The 24,366-nt window shown below is 39.9% G+C and overlaps 1 protein-coding gene across 1 annotated transcript in view; it reads right to left on the bottom strand.

Annotated features, from left to right (window-relative positions):
- Positions 1-18,453: 18,453 nt before the first annotated feature.
- LOC121323847 (NACHT and WD repeat domain-containing protein 2-like) overlaps positions 18,454-24,366 on the bottom strand; it is a 31,003-nt gene continuing 25,090 nt past the window's right edge. The window contains exon 8 of the mRNA XM_041265129.1: positions 18,454-22,911. Within this exon, the coding sequence (XP_041121063.1) occupies positions 18,976-22,911 (3,936 nt within the window). The 3' untranslated portion in view covers positions 18,454-18,975. The remainder of the gene's footprint in view (positions 22,912-24,366) is intronic.

Below are 24,366 nucleotides of genomic sequence, written 5' to 3'. Positions count from 1 at the left end.
GCTGGTTTTGTATTTAGACTTTAGATTTTCCCGTTCAGACGTGAATTATATAATTATAGAACACTTTTGCTATCTAGAAGAAACATTATACACACACACATTTTATATATATATATATATATATATATATATATATATATATATATATATATATATATATATATATATATATACACACACACAACACACACACACACACACACCAGGTGTAAAATTGAAAAGTGTTTTTTTTTCGTAATTTAGATAAACTATGTAAAACGCATAGGAATGCCTTTGCTCTTGTTGACAAACGGGGTCCAAAGTGTGGTGTCTTAGTTAGTTACCCGATTATGTGAACGTGCAAAATAAATACGTACACAGAATACGATAGTTAATAAAACAAGTAAAGGTTTTACTGTTTTAAGTAGCAGTTTAGTTCAATGGGGTTCTTACAGGCAATTTTTTTTGGTAAATATTAGACAGCAGTTGACTAATGTAATTATTTTAATGTATTATTTATTTTAATGTATTATTTTATTGCATCCCGCAAATGTAACACTAAAATCGATTTGGGCCACTATTTCAAAGCTGATTCTCACAGGGGGAACTCTACGCCCACCATATGTATTGTGGGTTTCTCTGTTCCGCTGGCAGGCGCATCACACAGGGCGTGGCAATCCACACAGAGGCCGAGGGCTGGCTGTGGTTGCATGCTGTGTGTATGCGTGCAGGGGTTGCATGTGTGTGGAGGAGAACCGGGGTGCAAGTTTGGAGCAAAATACGGGGGAGTGAGGGCAGATAGCGATAGAGAGGAAAAGGATCAGAGGAATCAAATACGTACAATTGCAATCATTTATTTTCATTTTTGACTCCCAGTTCCCTTCCCTCACTTTATGATTTTATTCTGTGATTACTTAATTATTGTAAATAATAAACGGCTTGAGCCTTCATCTACTCACTGTTGCAGTCTCATTTCTGTCCCAGGAGACCCTTTATAACCTTTCCTGCAGTGGGTGCATTTTGTGATAACGAGGGCTACTACAGCATGCAAGACCCCGATCTTCCTTTTGGTCCTTGTAATATAATGTTGCTCTTTTATTGTCTCTATCCTTCAGTTCCAATCACCCTCTGTTGTATAGTACTATAATCCTATGTTAGACAGTCACTTAGCTGAATTTTCTTTATTATGTGTTTGTGTTAATTTTAATATGGACATTTGAGTCCTGAGATCAATGGTTTAGAACATGGGAAAAGGCTGTTAAAGAGAATTGCTCATTTCATAAGATTATGCTATCTTTTTTACTTTGGCAAAACCATTTTGATATAAAATCTATGCATTTACATTACACTTTAAGATATATATTTTTACTCTTTTAATACCATAAGACTATGTTTGTAGTACAGTAGTTTCTGGCTAAGAAAATACCCCCGGGAAGCAAGCAATATAGACACAATGTTTTCCACCATAAATATGTATTACTTGTCATGACACACATGCATCAACATATGAAATGAACTGAATAAGTAAAAGCAAAACAGTAGGCAAGTGTATGTTAATAAACAATAATAATAAAGTAAGAGACAAACTAACGTTAATAAAACTAAAGCAAACCAACCCGGTCAAAAATCTAAAATCGCTATGTACTGTATGAAATTAGCTGGCAGGTGAGGTTCAGGGTCTCACAATGGCGGAGGCAAAAGGAATGGCTGTTCCCTTTCAATGGAATGACAACCATTACGGAATGGGAAGAGCCTTTCTGACCCGTCAATCACTGAGCATATATAAAAAGCTGCCCTATCAGGGCCTTGCTGTGAGGAGGAAGACCCTCCCACCTCCTGCTGAAGAGGGTCGTCCTCACCGTAGCATATTGCCATTTTCTCTCTCAGTCCACTGAGTCAGGTCACAGATTGCCTCGTGCGTCTTTGTTCTAGAAATTGGCTGATTTGTTTGGTTCTTCGAGCCTACAAATTTATTCGCATGGCAAGTTACACTCTCGAGTGTTTTTTTGAGATTGCTCTTGCATCGTGTCAGTATTACTGATTAGAGCTGGTTTCGACCCCTCTTTTGAGATTGGTAAGCAGCCGTAATTCTCTTTTCACTACCTCGTGTAGTCAAAATTACCATTGTGTGAGCTATTGCGGTGCTGTAGGGTGACTCCGCGGGCTCGCGGCATCGTCCCCTATGTTGATTTACTTGGCCTCAGCTACCTTGCAACTCGGGCCTACGTGCCCCTCCCAAGCCTCGGGCTTTCCTAGCACAACTGCGATTGACCGACTCCAATTGACTCGGCTACAGCTTGGACAGCATCTCGACACTCGGCACTGGTGGAAAACATCTTCAGCGCCGCTTCCGATGCCTATTAAACTCGGCACTGGTCAGAACACCGACCTCGGTGCCGACTGACTCGGCCCCGACCGCCTGGCACTGACCTCAAGTCTCGGCATCGAAAGGCTCAGCACCGACAGTCGCGGCACTGATAGACTCCGGACACTCCCAATTCAGAGAGGATGCCCTTCTACAGGTCAGAATATTCCAAAGGTTGTTGGAGCTGATGGTAACCGCCACGAGAATCCTTCCCTTAGGGCTGCTGAGAATGCACCCACTTCAAGCCTGGGTAAATACACTCAAAGTGCACCCGGTCCGCGATCGACACTGACTGGTGTGAGTGTCCAGACAATACCGGAAGACATTGGAGTGGTGGCTCCGTCCCGACAATCTGCACCTCGGATCTCCCCTCGGCTCCCCTCACAGAAGGGAAGATGTCACTACGGACACCTCCAGCCTGGGCTGGGGAGTGGTCTGGAATGGGAGGGGAATAAGAGGTCAGTGGAAGGGACATTGGCAGCAAGCGCACATTAATGCCCAAGAGCTACGAGCAGTAGCCCTGGCGTTATCTCATTTTCTCTAGCAGTTAGCACACAAACATGTGCTGGTCCGGACGGACAATACTACAGTGGTAGCCTACATAAACCACCAAGGCGGCCTGCACCAAGGGGGCTTCAGAATGGAGACTGCATCCTCAGGTGGTGGAACAGATTTGGGAGAGGTTTTATACTGCAGAAGTCGACCTCTTCGCCTCAGCCAAGTCCACTCATTGCCCCCTATGGTTCTCTATGGAGAGAGCCGGGGGCCCCCTGCGAGTAGATGTGCTAGCTCACCCCTGGCCACAGGGACTCTTGTATGCATTCCCTCCGCTACCATTATTACCCCTGACACTAGAGAAGATCAGGGTGGAGAGAGCACAGGTTTTGCTGGTTGCACCCTGATGGCCGAGGCACCCCTGGTTTGTTCTCCTCTCCAACATGTTGTTGGGTCAACTGTGGCAACTCCCGCTATGCAAGGCCCTCCTGAGCCAAGTGGAGGGGCTATTATGGCACCCGAACCTTCCTTGAAGGTGGCGTTTTTAATAGCCATTACGTCAGCCAGACGAGTAAGTGAGCTTCATATGCTGTCCATCGATGACACATGTATGGCTTTCACTGGAAATGACTCGCAGGTAACATTAAGAACAAACCCAGCCTTTTTGCCAAAGGTGGTCTCTTCATTCCATATTAACCAACCAGTGGTTTTGGAAATTTTCACACCTCGCCCGGATGATTCAGAGGAGGACAGTAGACAGCTTATGCTTTGCCCGGGTCAGGCTGTGCGCTGTTACCTGGATAGGACAGCATCCTCTAGACAGTCCAACCAGCTATTTGTCTGCTATGGGATCACTCTAGAGGTCAAGCCCTATCAAAGAAACATCTAGTGGACTGGGTGTCAGATGCCATACGCTTGGTGTATGTACAGGTGGACGACCCCATGCCGGGGGACATTACAGCCCATTCTACCAGGAGCCAAGTGACTTTGTGGACTCTCCTTCATGGTGTCTCCTTGGATGAGCTTTGCAATGCTGCTACATGGACAGGTAGTCAGACATTTGCACGTTTTTACCAACCTGATATTACAAACCGAGCGAGGCCCTCTGGGCTCTTGGCTGTTGCAGGCGGCATGCCCTTAGGCATCATGAGGGCTCTGTGGCTATCGCCTTGAGGCTGTACTGTCGGTTATCTGGAGCCATGACAGCTTTGGTACAGCTTCCATTTCGGTAATGGTTGTCATTTCATTGAAAGGGAACGTTAGGTTATTACCATAAGCCTGTTTGCCTGAAAAAGAATGACAACCATTACCCTTCGAGGTCATGTCCCTAGCTGACCTCCGATTTTGAAAAAAAATGTCAATATGTTACTGTGAGGACGACCCTCTTCAGCAGGAGGTGGGAGGGACTTCCTCCTCACAGCAGGGCCCTGATAGGGCAGCTTTTTTATATATACTCAGTGATTGACGGGTCAGAGAGGCTCTTCCCATTCAGTAATGGTTGTCATTCTTTTTCAGGGAACCAGTGTTATGGTAATAACCTAATGTTACTTAGGGTTAGCTTAATGTTAATAAACTAGCTGTCAAACTAAATTAACACAGCTCCCCCGCACGTGTTGCAAATGCAGCAGCAACAAGGCATGCACATTATGTAACAGGATGGTGAAGCAACTCACCAGAATGGGAAACAGAAACTTGCTTGGCGACTTGTGCCTGATTCAGGTTTTTAGCAATTGCACGAAAAATTTTCAACTTTGTATAAAGAGAAACAGCGGCGCATTTTGACATTTGTTTACCTGCCATTTTGTAGCGATGAGGTGCACTCGTGGACATCAGAATACAAAATAATTCAATAATATGACAGCAGTCCTGGGAAGATTTAATAAACCAATCAGTGTCCCTCACGTGATGACAAGTTACTATTTTTACAAAACAGTACTGTATCCATCGTGAATGAATCACTGTTGGTGCCAAGAAGGTGTTCTTTCAAGCGAAATTCCTGTACCTTTAGCCGGAAAACCACAATGGTGTGCCCTTAGGCGGTGTTCCTATACATGGATTGTTAAAGTGGATTTTCTATTGTGATGTAAAAAATACAATTTATAATTGCTTAAATGAAAATATACCATTGACTGTATTTCTAAAAGAGATAAAGACCAACTCATCTCATACTAGAGAAATTTGTTTAGCGAGAATCCCTGCTGTGTTCGTCAGCCAGACTGGAAAAAGTTCTCTCCATATACTCTCTCAAAGGAAATCTCTCAATAACATCTCTCAAAGAACTCTCGCTCTCTCAAAAGACAATACTACTCTTGGAAAAGCAACATGGAAACATCTAACTATGTACAATTGGACTGAATCACTGAAGACTCAACAACAACTCTCGACATTCTAACTTCAAGGAATGAAAACAAACACAGCTGCAGACAACAAGAAAATTACTTCTTGAAGAAAATACCTTAATTCAAACAATTAATAAAAATACTTTTGTTGCTACTAAATCTAAAAGTACACTAAAATACACAAAGAAGTAAACAGAACAATGCTAAAGTTGCTTAATACCAAAGTGCTTTTTAAACCAGTTTGAGTTGATGCCGCTCTAGCCTGTAACAAGAAGAGGAAACCCCTTGGTGTGTGGTTCTGTTGCATTGTGGGACATGGAGTTCTGAAGAAAAAGCCATCTTGTTTTTTCTTTAACAACCTCGAATGGAGAGGACTACACTTCAGATCTCAAGTTTCTAAATTGAAATGTTTTAACCAAGCTGAGCTATATAATTCTTCATTGTAAGACTGTTTCAACTTTCTTCACATGAATGTAGTTTTGATGGTGATATAGAAGGATATTGTGGTAAAACCCCTAGATCATTGTAGTAAGGTATTGTTTACACATAGCTAAATACTTCAATACAGCAAGTCAAAATGAAAAAGTCGGCACTTGTGTGGAAATTTGAGTAACAGTTGATGCTGTGATGTTCCAGCAAGCCCCTTTCACACTGGCTTTCCTACCCAGGTCCCAGCCCGGGTTCTGGCTACCCGGGTCCCAATCCCGCATAGTGTAAAACCATGTACCCGAGTCGTACCCGGGTTGAGCGAGACAAAATGTATGACGGCCGTTCATAAACTGACAAAATAACAAACAGCCACGCCTACGTGAAGGTTTCACTTCCACAAGACATATGTGTTTATTCTGTTTAGCCATATCACACACCATGAGCCAGATTGCAGCAGGGATGAAAAAACATTTACTTTAATCAACATTTGGGCTGACGGTTCAATTCAGAGAATCTTGGATGGAAGCATCCGTAACAAGCTGCTTCCAGGGCATTGATACGCACATTGTGTACTTGTGTCTGTCACCTAGGTCATGACACCGGGTAGAGCATGCCAGTGTGAAAGAGGATTTAGAACCCTGCTAGGGCTGGAAGTTGATTGACTGATGCAGTGCCAGTGCTAGGATTTAGTGGGTATGGTGCAAGACTGTAAAGTAGCCAATTAATGCTAATATTTCGATCACATCAAAAAAGTATACTTGTCTTGCAAGTCAATTTTCAACTGACACTACAACCAATGCAGCCAATCTCGCCTGTGACATTGTTGACCGCAGGTAATTCTTTATCGAAGATGGTTTACTGAAGGATTGCTCAGCACTAGCAACTTAGAATTGTAACAGTGCTCAAAATGTCTAGTTTTTATTTTTCTCGCATGGCCCCAATGCACTTCCATAGGGTAAGAGATGAGCAAGCAAGGTTATTTCTCTAAATTGTAGCAAGGTAGTAAATAAGAAAGACACTTACATTAAAATAGTACTAAATCATGGAAGCAAAACAAACATCCAACTCTTATATATAAGGGCTCCCTTGAGAAAGATATGTACAACATATCGAAACATTGGGCAGATGGCTCTTTGAGCTAATATATATATATATATATATATATATATATATATATATATATATATATACAGCTCTGCTGTATATATCTCTACATGCATCTCTACATGTATGGCAGCCATTCCATTCCAGTGTCTGTTGAATTCCAACACAAGCACACCTCATTCTACTGAATGAGGTACTGATTAGGGAATCACCTGAACCAAATCTTATTTAACAAGGAAAAGTATAAAAACCACTCCTGTGGTCATCACTATCATCTTGCAATAGGACCAGCTGGATGGCAAAACAGTGCTAGTAGTACCTCAGAAGTAATTGGAATCAAAAAATAACTATTGACCATGCCCAAAGAGTTGAAAAGGAAAGTTTTGAGTGAGGAAAAGAAGGGTTCAATTCTGGCTTTACTGGCAGAGGGATACAGTGAGCGTCGGGTTGCTTCCATCCTTAAAATTTCAAAGACGGCGGTTCATAAGAACAAGGTCAAGCAGCCCACATTGGGGACAACAAAGCTACAGACTGGCAGAGGGCGAAAACGACTCTCCACTGACCGGGATGATCGCCAACTCATTCGAATGTCACTCAGCAACCGTAGGATGACATCAAGTGACCTACAAAAAGAATGGCAAATGGCAGCTGGGGTGAAGTGCACAGCAAGGATGGTTCGAAACAGGCTCCTAGGGGCAGGGCTGAAGTCATGCAAAGCTTAGAAAAAAGCCCTTCATCAATGAGAAGCAAAGAAGAGCCAGGCTGAGGTTTGCAAAAGACCAGAAGGTTTGGACCGTAGAGGACTGGAGTAAGGTCATCTTCTCTGATGAGTCCAATTTTCAGCTTTGCCCAACACCTGGTCGTCTAATGGTTAGATGGAGACCTGGAGAGGCCTACAAGCCACAGTGTCTCGCACCCACTGTGAAATGTGGTGGAGGATCGGTGATGATCTGGGGGTGTTTCAGCAAGGCTGGAATTGGGCAGATTTGTCTTTGTGAAGGACGCATGAATCAAGCCAAGTACAAGGTTGTCCTGGAAGAAAACTTGCTTCCTTCTGCTCTGACAATGTTCCCCAACTCTGAGGATTGGTTTTTCCAGCAGGACAATGCTCCATGCCACACAGCCAGGTCAATCAAGGTGTGGATGGAGGACCACCAGATCAAGACCCTGTCATGGCCAGCCCAATCTCCAGACCTGAACCTCATTGAAAACCTCTGGAATGTGATCAAGAGTAAGATGGATGGTCACTAGCCATCAAACAAAGCCGAGCTGTAAAGGGCTACTAGAATAAAGACAAAGTGCTTGTGACTTTAGCAACAGATAGGGGTTTCCCCTTGACTACTCAGAGAACCACCCTCGCTGAGGTGTGGCCAAACAGATTGACCTCCAAGGCAGGGAAGCGAGGAATTATCCCCAAGGGGAAACTAAGGAAGGATAGAGGACGAACCAAGGTCTCCCTGGCTCACTAAGTCATCTAATCGAGAGAGGTGCCCCAAGGCCGAATGGAGAGAATCGTAATCTATGCAGGGAGAACAAAAGCGCTGGAAAAGAGAATAAAGAATTAAACACATAAAGAGGGCCAGCCCCCCCCACCCCCCCCCCCCCCCCCCCCCCCCGCCCACACACACACACACATGCCCAGCCACCTTCGATAAGCTGAGTCAGTGACTGATCATTATGCAATGGTCCAGAGCTGTGTGTGTGTGTGTTGTGTGTGTGTGTGTGTGTGTGTGTGTGTGTGTGTGTAAATATATATACACAGCACCTTGAAAAAGAATTTGCCCCCTGTCTCATTTTCTGCATTTTTGCATATTTTTTACACTCAATGTTATTAGATCTTCAAACAAAATCTAATATTAGATAAGTTAAAAAGGTAAAAAAGGTCTAATAAAAGACAAAAAGTAATCGCCCCCTTAGACTCAATGACTGGTTACGCCACCTTTAGCAGCAATAACTGCAAGCAAATGCTTACTGTAGTTATTGATCAGTCTCTCACAGCGTCGTCAAAGAATTTTGACCCACTCCTTCATGCAGAACTGCTTCAACATTTGTGGGTTTTCAAGAATAAACTGCTTGTTTCAGGTCCTGCCACAACATCTCAATGTGGTTTAGGTCTGGACTTTGACTAGGCCATTCCAAAACTTTAAATTTCTTGTTCTTCAACCATTCTGATGTAGACTTGCTTGTGTGTTTCGGATCATTGTCCTGCTGCATGACACAGCTGCACTTCAGCTTCAGCTCATGGACAGCTGGCCTGACATTCTCCTATAAAATTCTTTGATACAGTGCAGAATTCATGGTTCCTTCAATGATGGCAAGTCGTCCAGGTCCTGATGGAGCAAAGCATCTCCAAATCATAACACTATCACCACCATGCTTGACCGTTGGTATGAGGTTCTTACTGTGGAATGCAGTGTTTGGTTTTCGCCAGACATAACAGGGCCCATGTTGGCCAAAAAGTTCCACTTGTAACTCATCTGTCCATAGAGCATTGTTCCAGAACTCTTGAGGATCATCCAGGTGCTTTTTGGCAAACTTGAGACAAGCATTCATGTTCTTCTTAGTGAACAGTGGTTTCCGCCTTGCTACTCTACCATGAATCCCATTTTTGCCCGGTGTCTTTCTGATGGTGGAGTCATGAACACTGACCTTAGCCGAGGAGAGAGAGGCCTGCAGATTCCTGGATGTTGTTCTAGGGTTCTTTGTGACTTCCTGGACAATTTTATACCTTGCTATTGGAGAGATTTTGATAGGAAGGCCACTCCTGGAAAGATTCACTACTGTCCCAAACTTTCTCCATTTCGACAATATGGCTCTGACTGTGGTTTGGTGGTGCCCCAGAGCCTTAGAAATGGTTTTGTAACCCTTTCCAGACTGATAGGCAATAACAAATTTTCTGGAGGTCTTCAGGAATTTCATTTGATCGTGGCATGATGTGCCTCTAGAACCTGTGTGCTGACAACTTCACTCTGATGGTAAGGGACAAAGTTAGTCAGATTTATATTTGGCAGGGCTGGCCCAAATGAGGCCTGATTGTTAACCAAAGTATTCAAACAGCTGACCCTAATTATCCCTTTAATTGGATTGAGTTAACTAGGGTGGGCAATAACTTTTTCACACCTGAAGATTGCATGTTTGATTACCTTGCACACCAAATAAATGAAAGAAGCACCAAACTTTGGTGTAATTTTTTCTCTCAGACTCCCTCTATATATTACCAGAATCTACAAAAAGATCTGACCAAATTCAATGTGTAAAATGTGCAAAAATGCAGAAAATCAGACAGGGGCAAATACTTTTTCACGGCACTGTATATATATATATATATATATATATATATATATATATATATATATATATATATATTAATTATATATAAACAGTAACTCATTGACTGCTTCTTTTTGACAAAGCTGTGTTAAGCTGTCTTTATCACTTTGAACAATCAGATTTGTTCTTTAGTAGCAGATTCAACATATTGTATTTTTTTTTAAATACTGTATTTTTATCATCCGTTTGTAACATCTGCTGAGAGAGCAATCACGTGACCTTAACACCGACCTACTGCCAGAGCTTCAGGTTACCTGCCAAGTGGCAGAGACTGCGACACACTGCCTGGTAATGCTAACCCAGTGAGCCTATGTTTTTCCACACTTGAGCATGTGTAGCTCTTAATTCGCCTGAGGGTGCTGAAGGATATTCATTTTTAATCAACGAATGTTCAGGTTTTAGAGCAACTGCAGATACACACTGAATACAAGCACAACAAATTCCAGTGTTACAAATAGCAGTTCCCCGACTTCTCCATCACCAAAGTAAAATTAGGTATAATTTTGTGTTCCTAAATATAATGAATATATTCTTTAACAAAGACAATTTGCTAATTAGTAACAACACTGTATAAAATAAGTACTCTCTTACCTGAACTAGCTCCATTATTGATTCCTCAGAAGAGTCAGCCAGATGATTAGGCAGCAAGCATCATAGCTTTCCACATCTCTCCTGCTTCGTGTAACGCTGCCAGGTGTAAATGCCACACAAAATTTACAAAATCCACCTGGCTGTGCAGCACTGTATGCCAGCGATGGATATTGCAGTAGCCATTTGTGCTGAAGAGTGAGTTTCTTTTTTCTGTGGTCTACACTGCCAGGCACGGGAAACGGTACGGTGTTATCCAGCAGTCTTTCAATATAATCATTCGATTGCTGTTGCTTAATTGATGGCCACAAAATAAACCAACGTCATTTTTTTCATTTTTTTTCAATTTTTTTAATGGACACACTTTATTCCATCCTCTATTCTCTTACTGGGTGTCGCAGGCTCCCACCAATCTCCAAACTTGCACCCTTAACACAGTTTTCCACCACGATTTATATCCCTACTCTGCAAACTATCCCTGCACTTTACCACTGCTTTTTATACGCAGGGTTAATCACAGCTCCCTGTCCCAAACCTGCCTCCGCCTCCTGCCAGGTCTACCCCAAGTCTTGTGTATCCAATTTCCTGCTCCTGGGAAGTCCCAGCATCCCACACAGTTCTGTAGTGGTCAGCGCTACAGTATGCAAATATTCCTTCGAGAAGCGACTGTTAAACGAGGCAGTCTTCCCAGCGACAGCATGTGGAAGTAACAGCGAGTGGGAGAAGTACAGGCGTGGAAAAGTACAGAGCAGTTTCGAAGCAGTAAGGAGAAATTGCATCTTTAATTGCTTTAATCAGAAAACACAGGACATTGTGGAAACACAGCAGCAGCTCAAAGTCACACAGCCGCGTGTGTTTTTCTGATAACAAACAAGCTGAAACTCGGAGCAGCTGATTCAAATTCAGTGCCGTTCTGAGACACGGGCAAGGGGAGGAGCCAACAGCACAGCAGAACAACGCAGTTAAACGAGGCAGTCTTCCCAGCGACAGCGAGTGGGAGAAGTACAGGCGTGGAAAAGTACAGAGCAGTTTAGAAGCAGTTTAGAAGCAGTTTGAAAGCTGGCTGATGGCTGCAGAAGAAACTAAAAAAAAAAAAAAAAAAAAAAAAAAAAAAAAAAAAACCCACAATTCATGGAAGTCTGCATCACCCCTAACAGACTGAAAGCCACCAGGGAGATAGATCAGAACAGCTGGGTTCAGGTAGGCAGAAGCAGGGAAAAAAAGAAACTTCGTCAAACACAACCACCAGAAATCAACCAACAAATTTGAGTCACTGCAGAATTTTGATGAGCAGAACCAACAACAAGAGAATGAAAGGAACAACATCCAGGACCCCATTGACAGTGGTGACCAGACAGCAAAAAGAAGGGAGGTCATGATTGTTGGGGACTCCATATTGAGAAACACAGCAAGTTCAATTCGCAGTTTGGACCCCCTTACTACAACAGTGTGCTGCCTTCCGGGAGCCTCGGTCAAGCACATCACTGAGAACGTGGACAGGCTCGTAGAATGAACAGGAGACGACCCGGTAGTAGTCAACCACATCGGTACAAACAACATTGGAAGAGACAGACCAAAATCCCTGCAAAACAAATTCAGAGAGCTAGGAAGGAAATTAAAAGAGAAAACCAAAACTGTGGTATTTTCTGGTATACTACCAGCACCTTGCAAAGGACCATATGGACAGCTGGAAATAATTAATCAAAACGCATGGCTGAAGATGTGGTGCACACGGGAAGGCTTCACCTATCTTGATCATTGGACCACATTCTACAACGAGGACTATCTGTATAGACGGGACGGACTGCACTTAAATAACAAGGGAACCAGTCTACTTGGAGAAAAGATCCTCGAGCAGGTTCAGAAGCATTTAAACTAGAAAGGAAGGGGGGAGAAATCAACAAAAAAACAGAAGGGAGACTGCATCAAAACAAGAACAACAACTCAGGTAAGACAACCATTAAATGTATTTATCTAAATGCTAGAAGTATCAGAAACAAAATTCTAGAACTTGAAGCTACTGCACTAACAGGTAACTATGATGTGATAGGTGTTACAGAAACTTGGTTGTCTGAGAGTGATGGGGACGAATATAATATTTGTGGGTATACACTGTATAGGAAAGACAGGCAGGACAGAAGAGGAGGAGGGGTAGCGCTATACATAAGAAACAGTCTTGAAGCCCAGGTGTTAAACCTGGACAAAGAAAATAAAACCGAATCAATATGGGTCAGAATAACGGACAAAAATTCAAAGGGCATAATAATAGGAGCATGCTATAGACCGCCAGATTCAGACGGTGAGCAAAATAATCTGTTATACAATGACATTAGAAATGCGTGTAGCAAAGGAGAAGCCATACTAATGGGGGATTTCAACTTCCCCCAGATAAAATGGGAAAACCCGGTGGGTAGCACGAAGGATGAAATAGAAATGGTGGAAATGACAAATGACTGCTTCCTAACACAATTTGTCAAGGCACCGACTAGAGGGGAGGCATGCCTTGATTTAGTCTTTTCAAATAACGAAGATAGAATAACTAAAACAGAGGTCAGAGAACCACTGGCAAACTCAGACCACAACATGGTCACATTTGAAGTGTTTTTTAAAACCCCAAAAGTAATGACTAAAGCTAAGGTTTACAATTTTAGAAAAGCAAACTATGAAGGTATGAAACAAAGACTAACAGAAGTAGATTGGAGTAAAATAGAGAAAACACCCACAGAAGAAGGATGGTTGTTCTTCAAAAATGTAGTACTAGAGGCACAAAACAATTACATCCCTAAAGTAGACAAATCTAAATGTAAAACTAAATTGCCAAAATGGTTTAATAGATCAATTAAAAAAAATATTCAGCAAAAAAAGGCACTTTACAGAGCATTAAAAAAGGACCAAAAAGAAAGTACGCAGAAAGAGTACACAGAACTGCAAACACAAGTCAAAAAGGAAGTTAGAAAGGCCAAGAGAGAAATAGAAATGAACATTGCTAAGGGAGCTAAAACCAATTCCAAAATGTTTTTCCAATATTACAACAGCAAGAGAACATTCAAAGAGGAGATTAAATGTTTAAGAGATACAAATGGCAAAATCGTAGATGAAGAAAAAAAAAAAAAGCAAATATATTAAATGATTACTTTTCACAAGTTTTTACAAAGGAAGATACTGACAACATGCCCCACATGTCATCCAGTTCCTATCCAGTTTTAAATAACTTTAGCATAACTGAGGCAGAAGTGTTAAAGGGACTAGGAGCTCTTAAAATAAACAAATCCCCTGGGCCGGATGAGATCCTCCCAGTAGTACTCAAAGAAATGAAAGAAGTAATTTACAAACCGCTAACCAAGATCATGCAGCAGTCTCTTGACACAGGGGTTGTACCGACAGACTGGAAAATTGCATACGTAATACCGATCCACAAAAAGGGAAACAAAACTGAACCAGGTAACTACAGACCAGTAAGCCTGACTTCTATTATATGCAAACTTATGGAAACTATAATAAGATCCAAAATGGAAAATTACCTATATGGTAACAGGGTCCTGGGAGACAGTCAACATGGTTTTAGGAAAGGGAGATCGTGTCTAACTAACTTGCTTGATTTTTTTGAGGATGCAACATCGATAATGGATAATTGCAAAGCATATGACATGGTTTATTTAGATTTCCAGAAAGCTTTTGACAAAGTCCCACACAAAAGATTAATTCTCAAACTGAACGCAGTTGGGATTCAAGGAAACACATGTACATGGATTAGGGAGTGGTTAACATGTAGAAAACAGAAAGTACTGATTAGAGGAAAAACCTCAGAATGGAGTGTGGTAACCAGTGATGTACCACAGGGATCAGTATTAGGTCCTCTGCTATTCCTAATCTACATTAATGATTTAGATTCTGGTATAGTAAACAAACTTGTTAAATTTGCAGACGACACAAAAGTAGGAGGCGTGGCAAACACTGTTGCAGCAGCAAAGGTCATTCAAAATGATCTAGACAAGATTCAGAACTGGGTAGACACATGGCAAATGACATTTAATAGAGAAAAGTGTAAGGTACTGCACGCAGGAAATAAAAATGTACATTATAAATATCATATGGGAGATACTGAAATTGGAGAAGGAATCAATGAAAAAGACCTGGGAGTTTTTGTTGACTCAGAAATGTCTTCATCTAGACAATGAGGGGAAGTTATAAAAAAAGGCTAACAAGATGCTCGGATATATTGTGAAAAGTGTTGAATTTAAATCAAGGGAAGTAATGTTAAAACTGTACAATGCACTAGTAAGACCTCATCTTGAATATTGTGTTCAGTTCTGGTCACCTCGCTATAAAAAAGATATTGCTGCTCTAGAAAGAGTGCAAAGAAGAGCGACCAGAATTATTCCGGGCTTAAAAGGCATGTCATATGCAGACAGGCTAAAAGAATTGAATCTGTTCAGTCTTGAACAAAGAAGACTACGTGGCGACCTAATTCAAGCATTCAAAATTCTAAAAGGTATTGACAGTGTCGACCCAAGGGACTTTTTCAGCCTGAAAAAAGAAACAAGGACCATGGGTCACAACTGGAGATTAGATAAAGGGGCATTCAGAACAGAAAATAGGAGGCACTTTTTTACACAGAGAATTGTGAGGGTCTAGAATCAACTCCCCAGTAATGTTGTTGAAGCTGACACCCTGGGATCCTTTAAGAAGCTGCTTGATAAGATTCTGGGATCAATAAGCTACTAACAACCAAACAAGCAAGATGGGCCGAATGGCCTCCTCTCGTTTGTAAACTTTCTTATGTTCTTATGTTCTTATGTGTAACCATAGTCAAGCACCTTACCGCATTTTGTAAGCTGCCTAGATTCATGGTTTTCATTTGTTGTTGGAAGCATTGTTTGCCATACTGATTGCATAGAATATCTTTGTGTAAATGCAACTGTACAATCATGAATTTGCCGTAGTGTCTATGGCCAAGGGGGGAATGGGGGGGGGGGTGTTCTTGTTCCAGTCCCCTGAGCCCTCTTTACTATGTGACTTTAAACTGGTGTCTTCATCGCTCTGTCACAGTTATTAGTGTGAATTAAATTAGTGTTTATTTACCTATGTTTTAAAATAGTTTTCTTACCTATTATTAACTTGTTAACACTAGGACCGCCTTCTTTTTAGTGTAATTAAAATATATTTTTCTTTACATGTTTGAAATTAATTGGACAAATGCTCAATTTCTCCAAAGAATGCCAAACATTAATAAACACTTTTTTAAAACATTTGAGTTCAACCATTTTGTTCACAAGTAACAATAATTATAATATTTCTCAGGGTTTAAGCAGTCAAAAAGCACTCCCTTATAAAAGTTTCCTTTAGTAAAAGCACGACAAAGTAAAAATAAAGCACAGTGAAAGCACAGTACAACATAGGTAAGCATTGTAAAGTCCAGTGAGGTATGATAAATCACATTCATGAATATGGCAAATCCTGGTACTATACTAAATGCATAGTATACATCAGAAAAGCATGGGTAAACTGCACAATTACTGTGCAAATTTACCATGGTAAACAAAGGAATAGAAGGGATCCTTTATGACTGCCGCACTCTGGTAAATTCTCACGTATAAATGTATACTGTGAAATCATTTGCTATCTGTATTGATGATTAACTAATGTGATGAAAAAGTAAGATTAAAAAACATCTGAAATGTAAACTTGGGTTGAATATACAAAAAAATTGTACTTGACCCAAAATTAAACTTAGGTTACTTTATTACACTTTAAAAAGCACAGGAGAACTTTTGACAATTTTATTACGTTAAAATGATTCATACAAACAATGCATACACACTAGCTTATATTGCTTCTGACATCATTTTGGAATAATTATAATTATACAAGTCTGTAACAAAATTTGATTTTAAATGCTATATTTATGAAAATATAAATCTCTAACCAGGGAAGTAACTCCCAACAGTATAAAGAACACCATAAAAACATTCAGTAGCTGTACACAGTATATCGATTGCAAACATATTCAAATTCATTCAAGTTTGATAACATACCATATACTGTAGATTGGCTTTTAGATCAAAACATTCAAATGCACTTGTTAATTTTAAAACTAGCATTCAAAAATAGACTCGACACAAGAGTTTTACAAACAAGATGAAAATTGTTAAAGCAGCATGTTGTCCTTACACAACTATACACCAACCATACTCAATGAAAAATATACAAACTCAAAATATATAATTGATGACCTTTGGCAAATATTTAAAAAAAAAAAAAAAAAGCCTTCAATATGCTCAATATTATTGTACTGCTAAAGGAAATCAATAATTAGTCTCAGATAATTGACTGAATACAGACCTAAATGCCCTCTGTACTACGTACGTGAACCAAAGTGTTAATACAAAGACAGCCCTTTAGTCTTACTTGTGAAGACAATTTATATAAAAAATATCAAAGTATTATAATATGCTTTTAAATGTACAAATTAATATTAAAACATTTAAAAATCTGACAAGTCAATGATGGGTCAAACTTTTTTCATTTAATTTACTTTAAAACATTAAAAATATACATTTTGAAATCATTTATTTTGTAAACAATAATATTGGTCAGTGTTCATTATGTTTCATTGTAGAAGGTGTGATTAATATTTCCCTTACATGGGAATCAATTTCATGCTGCACCAGCAACCCCATCATGTACAGAATTCAAGCAATTAGCTGAAACTAACTCTACCAGAATCATCATTTTTATTTCTGAATCATGCTATTCAAATGATATATGTGTTCTTAAACTATTTGTATTACCATTTCTTTCTTAAGCCACAAGCCTGAAGAAAGGCAAGGGGTTAGTTATGTGCTGGGTAACTAAGGGTATTGCCCTCTTAGTGAGGCAAAGGCAATGTATTAAGCTCTAACGGTATATATTATAGCTTAAATAGTAAATACCCCTGAATAAACACCACCAGACTGGACAATATACACAGAACCATACTACAACATAAAAGAGAAAGTACTGTATAGGTTAAAAGGTGGAGACAGTAATTCCATTCCTAGTACATTGTTCTGAATGTACTGTATCAATGTCTGGTCCCACAAAAATTCACTCAAGTTAAGCCACTGTATAACCAATAAATTGTGACTTTTGACGAGATGAAATTTTTGCTAAGTTACTGGTTTGATGTGTCTTATATGCACTATAAAATCAAATGTTTAAGAATTAAAAAATAAATCTTAAACAGATTTTACATACATCTTTGTGTTTATTGTAATTGTTTAAGCACATACTTTAGATGCACATAAAACCACAAAATGAACAGAACATCACTAAGAATCTGTTTTGTAAGCTTTATGCTTAGTTCTTAAACTTGGTTAAATAAACTTAAATTTGGTTACTGCTTTTTAAAACTATATAAGTATTCAAGCAATTAGTGCATGTACATATGAAAGCCACATATTGTAACGTTGATATATGATGTATATGTTTTATTGGCTGATGCAAATTCATAAAACATTATGGTGAATAAGAAGTTCATGGACTGTTTTAATCGGGATAAGTTCAGTGAATGATCTTTTGTTATAATGGGCTTGTGTTAGAACAATTACACTTTTAGAAAAATTAATGACGACATAATCATAAATGGCTGAAATATTAATTGTTCATTTATAATACCTTTTTGGCAGAAAAAGCACATCATGGGATTATGTTATATTGAGGTGGATTAACCAAAACTATATACACAGATAGCAAACAGCCACTAGAGTATAGTGGGGTTCAAAAAAATATAGCATTCCACGTCCCCACATGTTGCTACAACTGTTTAAATAACGTACATTGAATTTTTCTTTTCATTGTTAACATCCTGACAACATTTTACACTTATAACTTTAAAGTCTGTTTCAAAGCTCTCGTCAAAATATCCGCTCTGGTGCACTATCATTTTCCCCAGATTTTCTCCCAATCGCTTTTCTCCGTACCGCAGCAATTCCCCACTTGATAAAACTTGCTCTTTAAGTATATAATAAAGCTTGCTATTGATAAATTTATTCAAGATTTTGACTGAAAACCACGTGCCCTATTCACAAGGCTTTACCTATTTATGTTTTGTATGTAGTTTGACATTCAGGAAACTGTTCAATGTGATTATTATCAATTTTAAAATAGGGCCCCCTGTGTCTTATTGTAAGAATCTTTATTTCTGCAAAATGTTGAACTAGTGTCCACTTTTGAACACTGTTTTTTTTACCTGCTGCGCCACGTAAAATATTTGTTTTTGAAACAGTAGTCAGATCACTTTGATTAACACTATTTCAAAATGAGTATCTGCACTGTACTTTTCTCAGTTGTATTACATTTGTAAACTTAATTCTCTGATGGAAAGCCCTGGCTTTTGCAGTCAACTGTAGAGCATACCCGGTCGTAGCAATAGTTCTGTTTTTTTGTTGGTGTTTTTTCTGTCTCACCTGAGTCTGATACATTTATGGGGCTGTCTCTTGAAAAAACCTCAGTGGATTCCCTCCAAACACAATCTGCTATTGTCTTAAAAGGAACAGTTCCACACTTGGGTCTCACTTTTTGGGATGCATTGTTGACAATTTGACGGCTATTTGAAGTAGCAATCTTGATCTTTAAGGCTGCATCAACTCGATCCACAACTGTGTAGGTACCCAGGCTTCCATCCTCAAATCCCACTATGATATTCAAATGTCTCTGAGACAGGCCAAGGAAGGTTGGAGTTTTGTAAAGTGAACAAGAACCAATGCTCTTGCCATCAGCCAGTCTCATTACAATCAGACTGGAGGCTGCACCGCTGTCGTCATCATCATCTCCATTCTGAAAGCAAATGTACACAAGGTAACGGCCGTCCCGAGACAGCCTCTGGCGCCAGACAACACCAGAGGCATGAACAATTCTGAGCTTCCCGCTGTGTAAATCCAGAACATTTATATTCTCATCCCCTCGGGAGACAATTCCCAGCTTTCCATTGGGGGAAATTTGAAAGTCTTCCAGAGTTTTCAGAAAATTGGTAGGGAGTTGTACTCGCCTGCAGATAGACTCTTCTGCCACACTCCAGATGTAAACAGTTTCTGTGGACGTAATAAAAACTACATAATCAGGGCAATCAGGTATAAGTTTAAAACTGACAATGGTGCTGCCATCATCGCAGCAAAACTTCTTCGTTACACTTCCTGACCACAAGCTCACAGCTAACAGCTTGTTCTTTGTCATGCCAATCAGGAACGTATTTGCAGCTGTGATGAATGCATTCTGTAATGCTACAAGTATGTTGCATACTTTGTGACCTGTAGCTAATCTCCACACTCTAGATGCATTTTGCTCACAAAGCGAGACAACAAACTGATCATTGTGGGTAATCAGAAGCTGGGATATTTTCTGTCCATTAATACGGAAAATGTTTTCACCGGTAGCAGTGTGCCAAACATACTGACTACATCTGTCATCTGATGTGACCATTAAATCACCTGATGACGTCAGAACACAGTTTTCCACAATCCCCTCATGCTTGAACACAGTCTCAATGAAACCTGTGCTAAAGTTCCACTTGTGAACTTCTTCAGACATATCGAGTGTATAGATCAGTTCACCTCTACCAGGTAACAACAGGTTGTGGATCGGCTTTCCAGTTTTGTCTATGTTTGACATGGCTGTAATGATATCTATGTCCCAAATTGAAACTACGCCACTTGTGCTAAGGGACAGCAGCAAGTTGTGATGATTAGATTTAACTAACTTGACAATGGATCCTGATATTTCTTCTAAGCTTGCCATACACTGGCCACTGTCTCTCCGCCACACAAAAATGGCTGAGGTATTTTCCATGGAAGCAATGATACAATCTGCAGTTTTGGACAGGACTGCAGAAACAAAACGCTCATTCCGTTTTGCCTTAAACTTCTCTGCCATTTTCCACAAGTCAGTGTCTAAAACCTCTATGCTTCTTGCCTTGCATATAAGAATTGCCCTTTGGTCTTCAGACAGCTCAATACTAATGACTTCATTGTCTTCTCCTCCGCAGTCAAAGTCCTCAATTATCTGGGGGTTTGTAACTTCTTCGGTGTTCCAAACTGAGAGATTTCCTTCATTATCAATCATCATCATTTCTTGAAGTGTGTCGAGAATAAGAATAGATTTCACAAATCCTCCAGAAAATTCAGATGTCACTGTAGAAAGCTTTTCACCACTTCCTAAATGAAATATAGTTGTGGTATTGAGGTATTGCCCACAAAATGCATATACTCCGTCCGGAGAACACTGAACACAAGTGACTTCATACCAACAGTGAAACTGGTACAAAGGCCATCCAAAGAGCAGGTCTATCACATTGACATCTTTGCTCGCTTCCAGCCATGCAAGAGCATGATTGCTAGATAATGTGAAACCATTTATAAATGCGATCCCTCCACCAACTCCACAGTGTTTTGAACCTTTTATCTCAACTTCAGACAAAAGACAGGACTTATGGTTATCATATACAAGCAGTGTGTTTTTAGTTGTAGCCACAACAAGGTATTTTTCATCAGAAGTAAGTTTTATCCCAAGGACAACAGAGTGAGCTGTGTCGATCTGCCTTAGAAGCTGACGAGTCTCAACATCCCAGGTGCTGATAGATCCATTTTCCAAAGCAGCAATGACAATACCAGGGCTGAAGGTTGGGAGAACCTCAACAATTTGCATGTAACTTAAACACAGAGGAAGACGCTCTGGACTGTAGGTGACATCCATGGATGAATGCAAAGGTACAATAGAACAATATTTGGGACCATCTTTGTCACACTCTAGCAGGAGGTGTCTAAGCTTTGGCAATGAGGTAACGACAGGCAAAAGTCTCTGTTGCAACTCGGCAGAAAGGGAACTTGGGTTCTTCATCACCTTTAACTTTATACTGCGAAGAGTGCTTGCAAGAAACTTGAGCTCCTTCTCTTGTGAATAATGATAAGCAGCGTCAATGTCTGAGAGTGCTCTGTTAAACTGACCTATTTTGATCATTGTGTAGAGCCAGCTGAAATTCATGATGACCCCAAACATCAGGTCTTCTGTCCGCCCACTACTTGTCAGGTGATGTAAGAGCTCTGTCATTTTTCGGTGATTGACAAAGAAGATGTCTGGTTCTAATGAGTTACACTGAAACACCCATGGCTGCTCTGGTGTCTGTCTATCAAAGGAAGACTCCTCCACACTTGGTTTTTCACAGTGGTTGAGGTTCATTTGATTCTTGTCGAGGGAACCAAAGTGATTACTTTCACAGTGGAATATTTTCCTTCTTCCTCCAGACCAAACACCTAGAAAATACTCGGCCAACAGACTGTGCATTTGATGTATATCCTCTTCATTGCTGAGGTAAAGTTTCTGGGCAATCAGCTGAAGATGCCTGTTGGCCCACACAAGCAAAGTCACATTTCTTACCTGCCTTTCCACAAGGTAACCATTCAACTCTTCCTTCAGTTTTGCAATGAGAATGTATGAGATCCGTAATGGGTTTTGCAGATTGGTGCTCACTATGATTTCACTGAGAACACTATTGTCAAGGGAAAGTATGTCTTCCAACTCCATTTCACTTAGACCAGTTTTGGCCATTGTGATGTAACCAAGTGCTCTTACCACAAACCTGGAACCAAGTTTGTTCTCAAGAGACCAAAACAGCTGCTCTATGCTTTCATGTACAGTTGCACAAAGAGATGAATCGTCAACATCTTTGTGTGATCTCCAATGCATGACCTCTCTGAAAATCAAATTTACAAACATAGGCAAAGTGCACTTTGCCAGTGCCTCGTTTACATAGATTTGCTGCCCTGAGGTGACTTTACGTTTCACTTTTAACAGTTGGTGTTTCAGTATCTGGCTGCACATTTTTTTGTCATGCTGCATCAGCTCAACATAATTGTCTTCGTCATGAATAAGGCACCTAATTTTCTGTAGAATCCCATGTTTGTTTGGTAGTGTTGAGACAACAATCCTTACAGACCGTGGAAGGTGGATGGGAAGCCACCACAGTTTGCGTGCTTCATCACTGTCTGAAAGCTGTTCTACAGCATCCAATATAATTACCAAGGGTCTATGGAATGAAGACTCATTCATCAGGTTTACAAGCAACTCCTTGAGATCGTGAATCTTGTGTGGATTACTATGGACAAGGCATCTGTAGTTGATTGCTATTTGTTTGCAGATGCTTTGTAGTAGACTTCTAAGTTCTGAACAAACTTCAGTGGATCCCAAAAATCTTACAATTACTACTGGATCAGCGTCTTGTCCCATTTCTTGCTGAAGCCATGCATAAGCCTGAAATAAGAAATATTTAAATACACTGTTTAAAAAAATTCCAGACTGAGAGATGATGTAAGTTCTTATATTTGGGTCACAGTTTTTAAATGCATTCTACTGTATGTAGTTAAAAACAATCATTAAATATATACCGCTACCAATATTTTAAAGTTCAGATCCAGGCAATTAAAACAAAGCAAAAGTAAGAAAGGGTCAGGCAGTTCAGAAAACTGTCATATAAAATTATTCTGGGCAAATGTGTGTATTGCACTACACAGTCGTGGACAGCAAATATATATGGGTGCTTACATTTTTGTAACTTAATAGTTTAATAGTATAATACATGTTGTAGCAACTGAATTATGAGAAGAAGCAAGTGTATTATTGGAGGATATCCCAATGTGTTTGACGTTGTAGAATTCCAATTACAATCTTCCATAAAGGAGGCAATTTCGTGCTATCAATTCATTTAGGTTTTGAGAAATTAAGTTCTGAAAGTCTCCTGTTTGAATTAAATAATCATTTTTTCAAACTCACACACATATAATGTACTTGCAATGTCACTGCTCATTAACCATAAGACAGGGACAGCAAAGTGTTGTGCAATCACTCCAAACAATGTTTCCTTTCTGTGCATTCTGGCGCTTCCATAGCCAAAGGTGAACAAAAGGGTGAGCAAAAGGAAAAAAAGTCCTATGCTTAGCAAATAACAAACTGGTCATGTGAAAGTGAAGATGCCAAAGTGTGGGATGTAAATCTATGTCATTAAAATGATGACATCATGTTCTGGATGGCCAAAAGGAAAATGTGTCTGAATAGGAAAGTTAACATGACTACTAAATAACTTGGCTTGATGCCAGTGTTGTAAAGATGTGTCACAGTTACTTGGCCCTGGCAAGGTGTCATAGGATGATGTCATAAGAATAAACCCTGAGGGTCAATGAACATGAATGACTCATCGAAAGGAAGCTAGTAATACATTAAAAGTCTGAATGATAAGAGTATTAAAGTACGGTTAGGATTCAAGTGAATTTCTAAATGAACAACAAGTTAATTCAAGATTTGCAAGGACAATCAATTTCTATTATTACTTTCTGCTTTAAAGTCAAAATGCACAAGTGCAAGTTCAAGTTTGAAATTGTTACAATCGTACGATATAAATCATTAAATGTTAATATATATATATAGTAGTATATATATATATATATATATATATATAATATATATAATATAATAATATATATATATATATATATATAGAGCAATACGCAGGGAGGGGGTTAAAATCCTTCCCTGCCTAAAACATGTGAGAATGCACATTTGGGTGTTTAATGGGTTTATTGTTTAATTATTAGTTATCCCCTGCACCTGGTGTGTATTGTAAATTACAGCCAGGTGCAGGGTATTTAAAGAAAGCAGTCAGTCTGTTCAGGGCCGCTGGTGTGTGAGGAGCCTGATTGAAGGTGTGCTCAA

This window comes from Polyodon spathula, chromosome 1 (assembly GCF_017654505.1).
Source record: "Polyodon spathula isolate WHYD16114869_AA chromosome 1, ASM1765450v1, whole genome shotgun sequence".
NCBI lineage: Eukaryota > Metazoa > Chordata > Actinopteri > Acipenseriformes > Polyodontidae > Polyodon > Polyodon spathula.
Note: the sequence above shows the minus strand (reverse complement) of the source record. Positions and strands in the feature narration are given on the sequence as shown.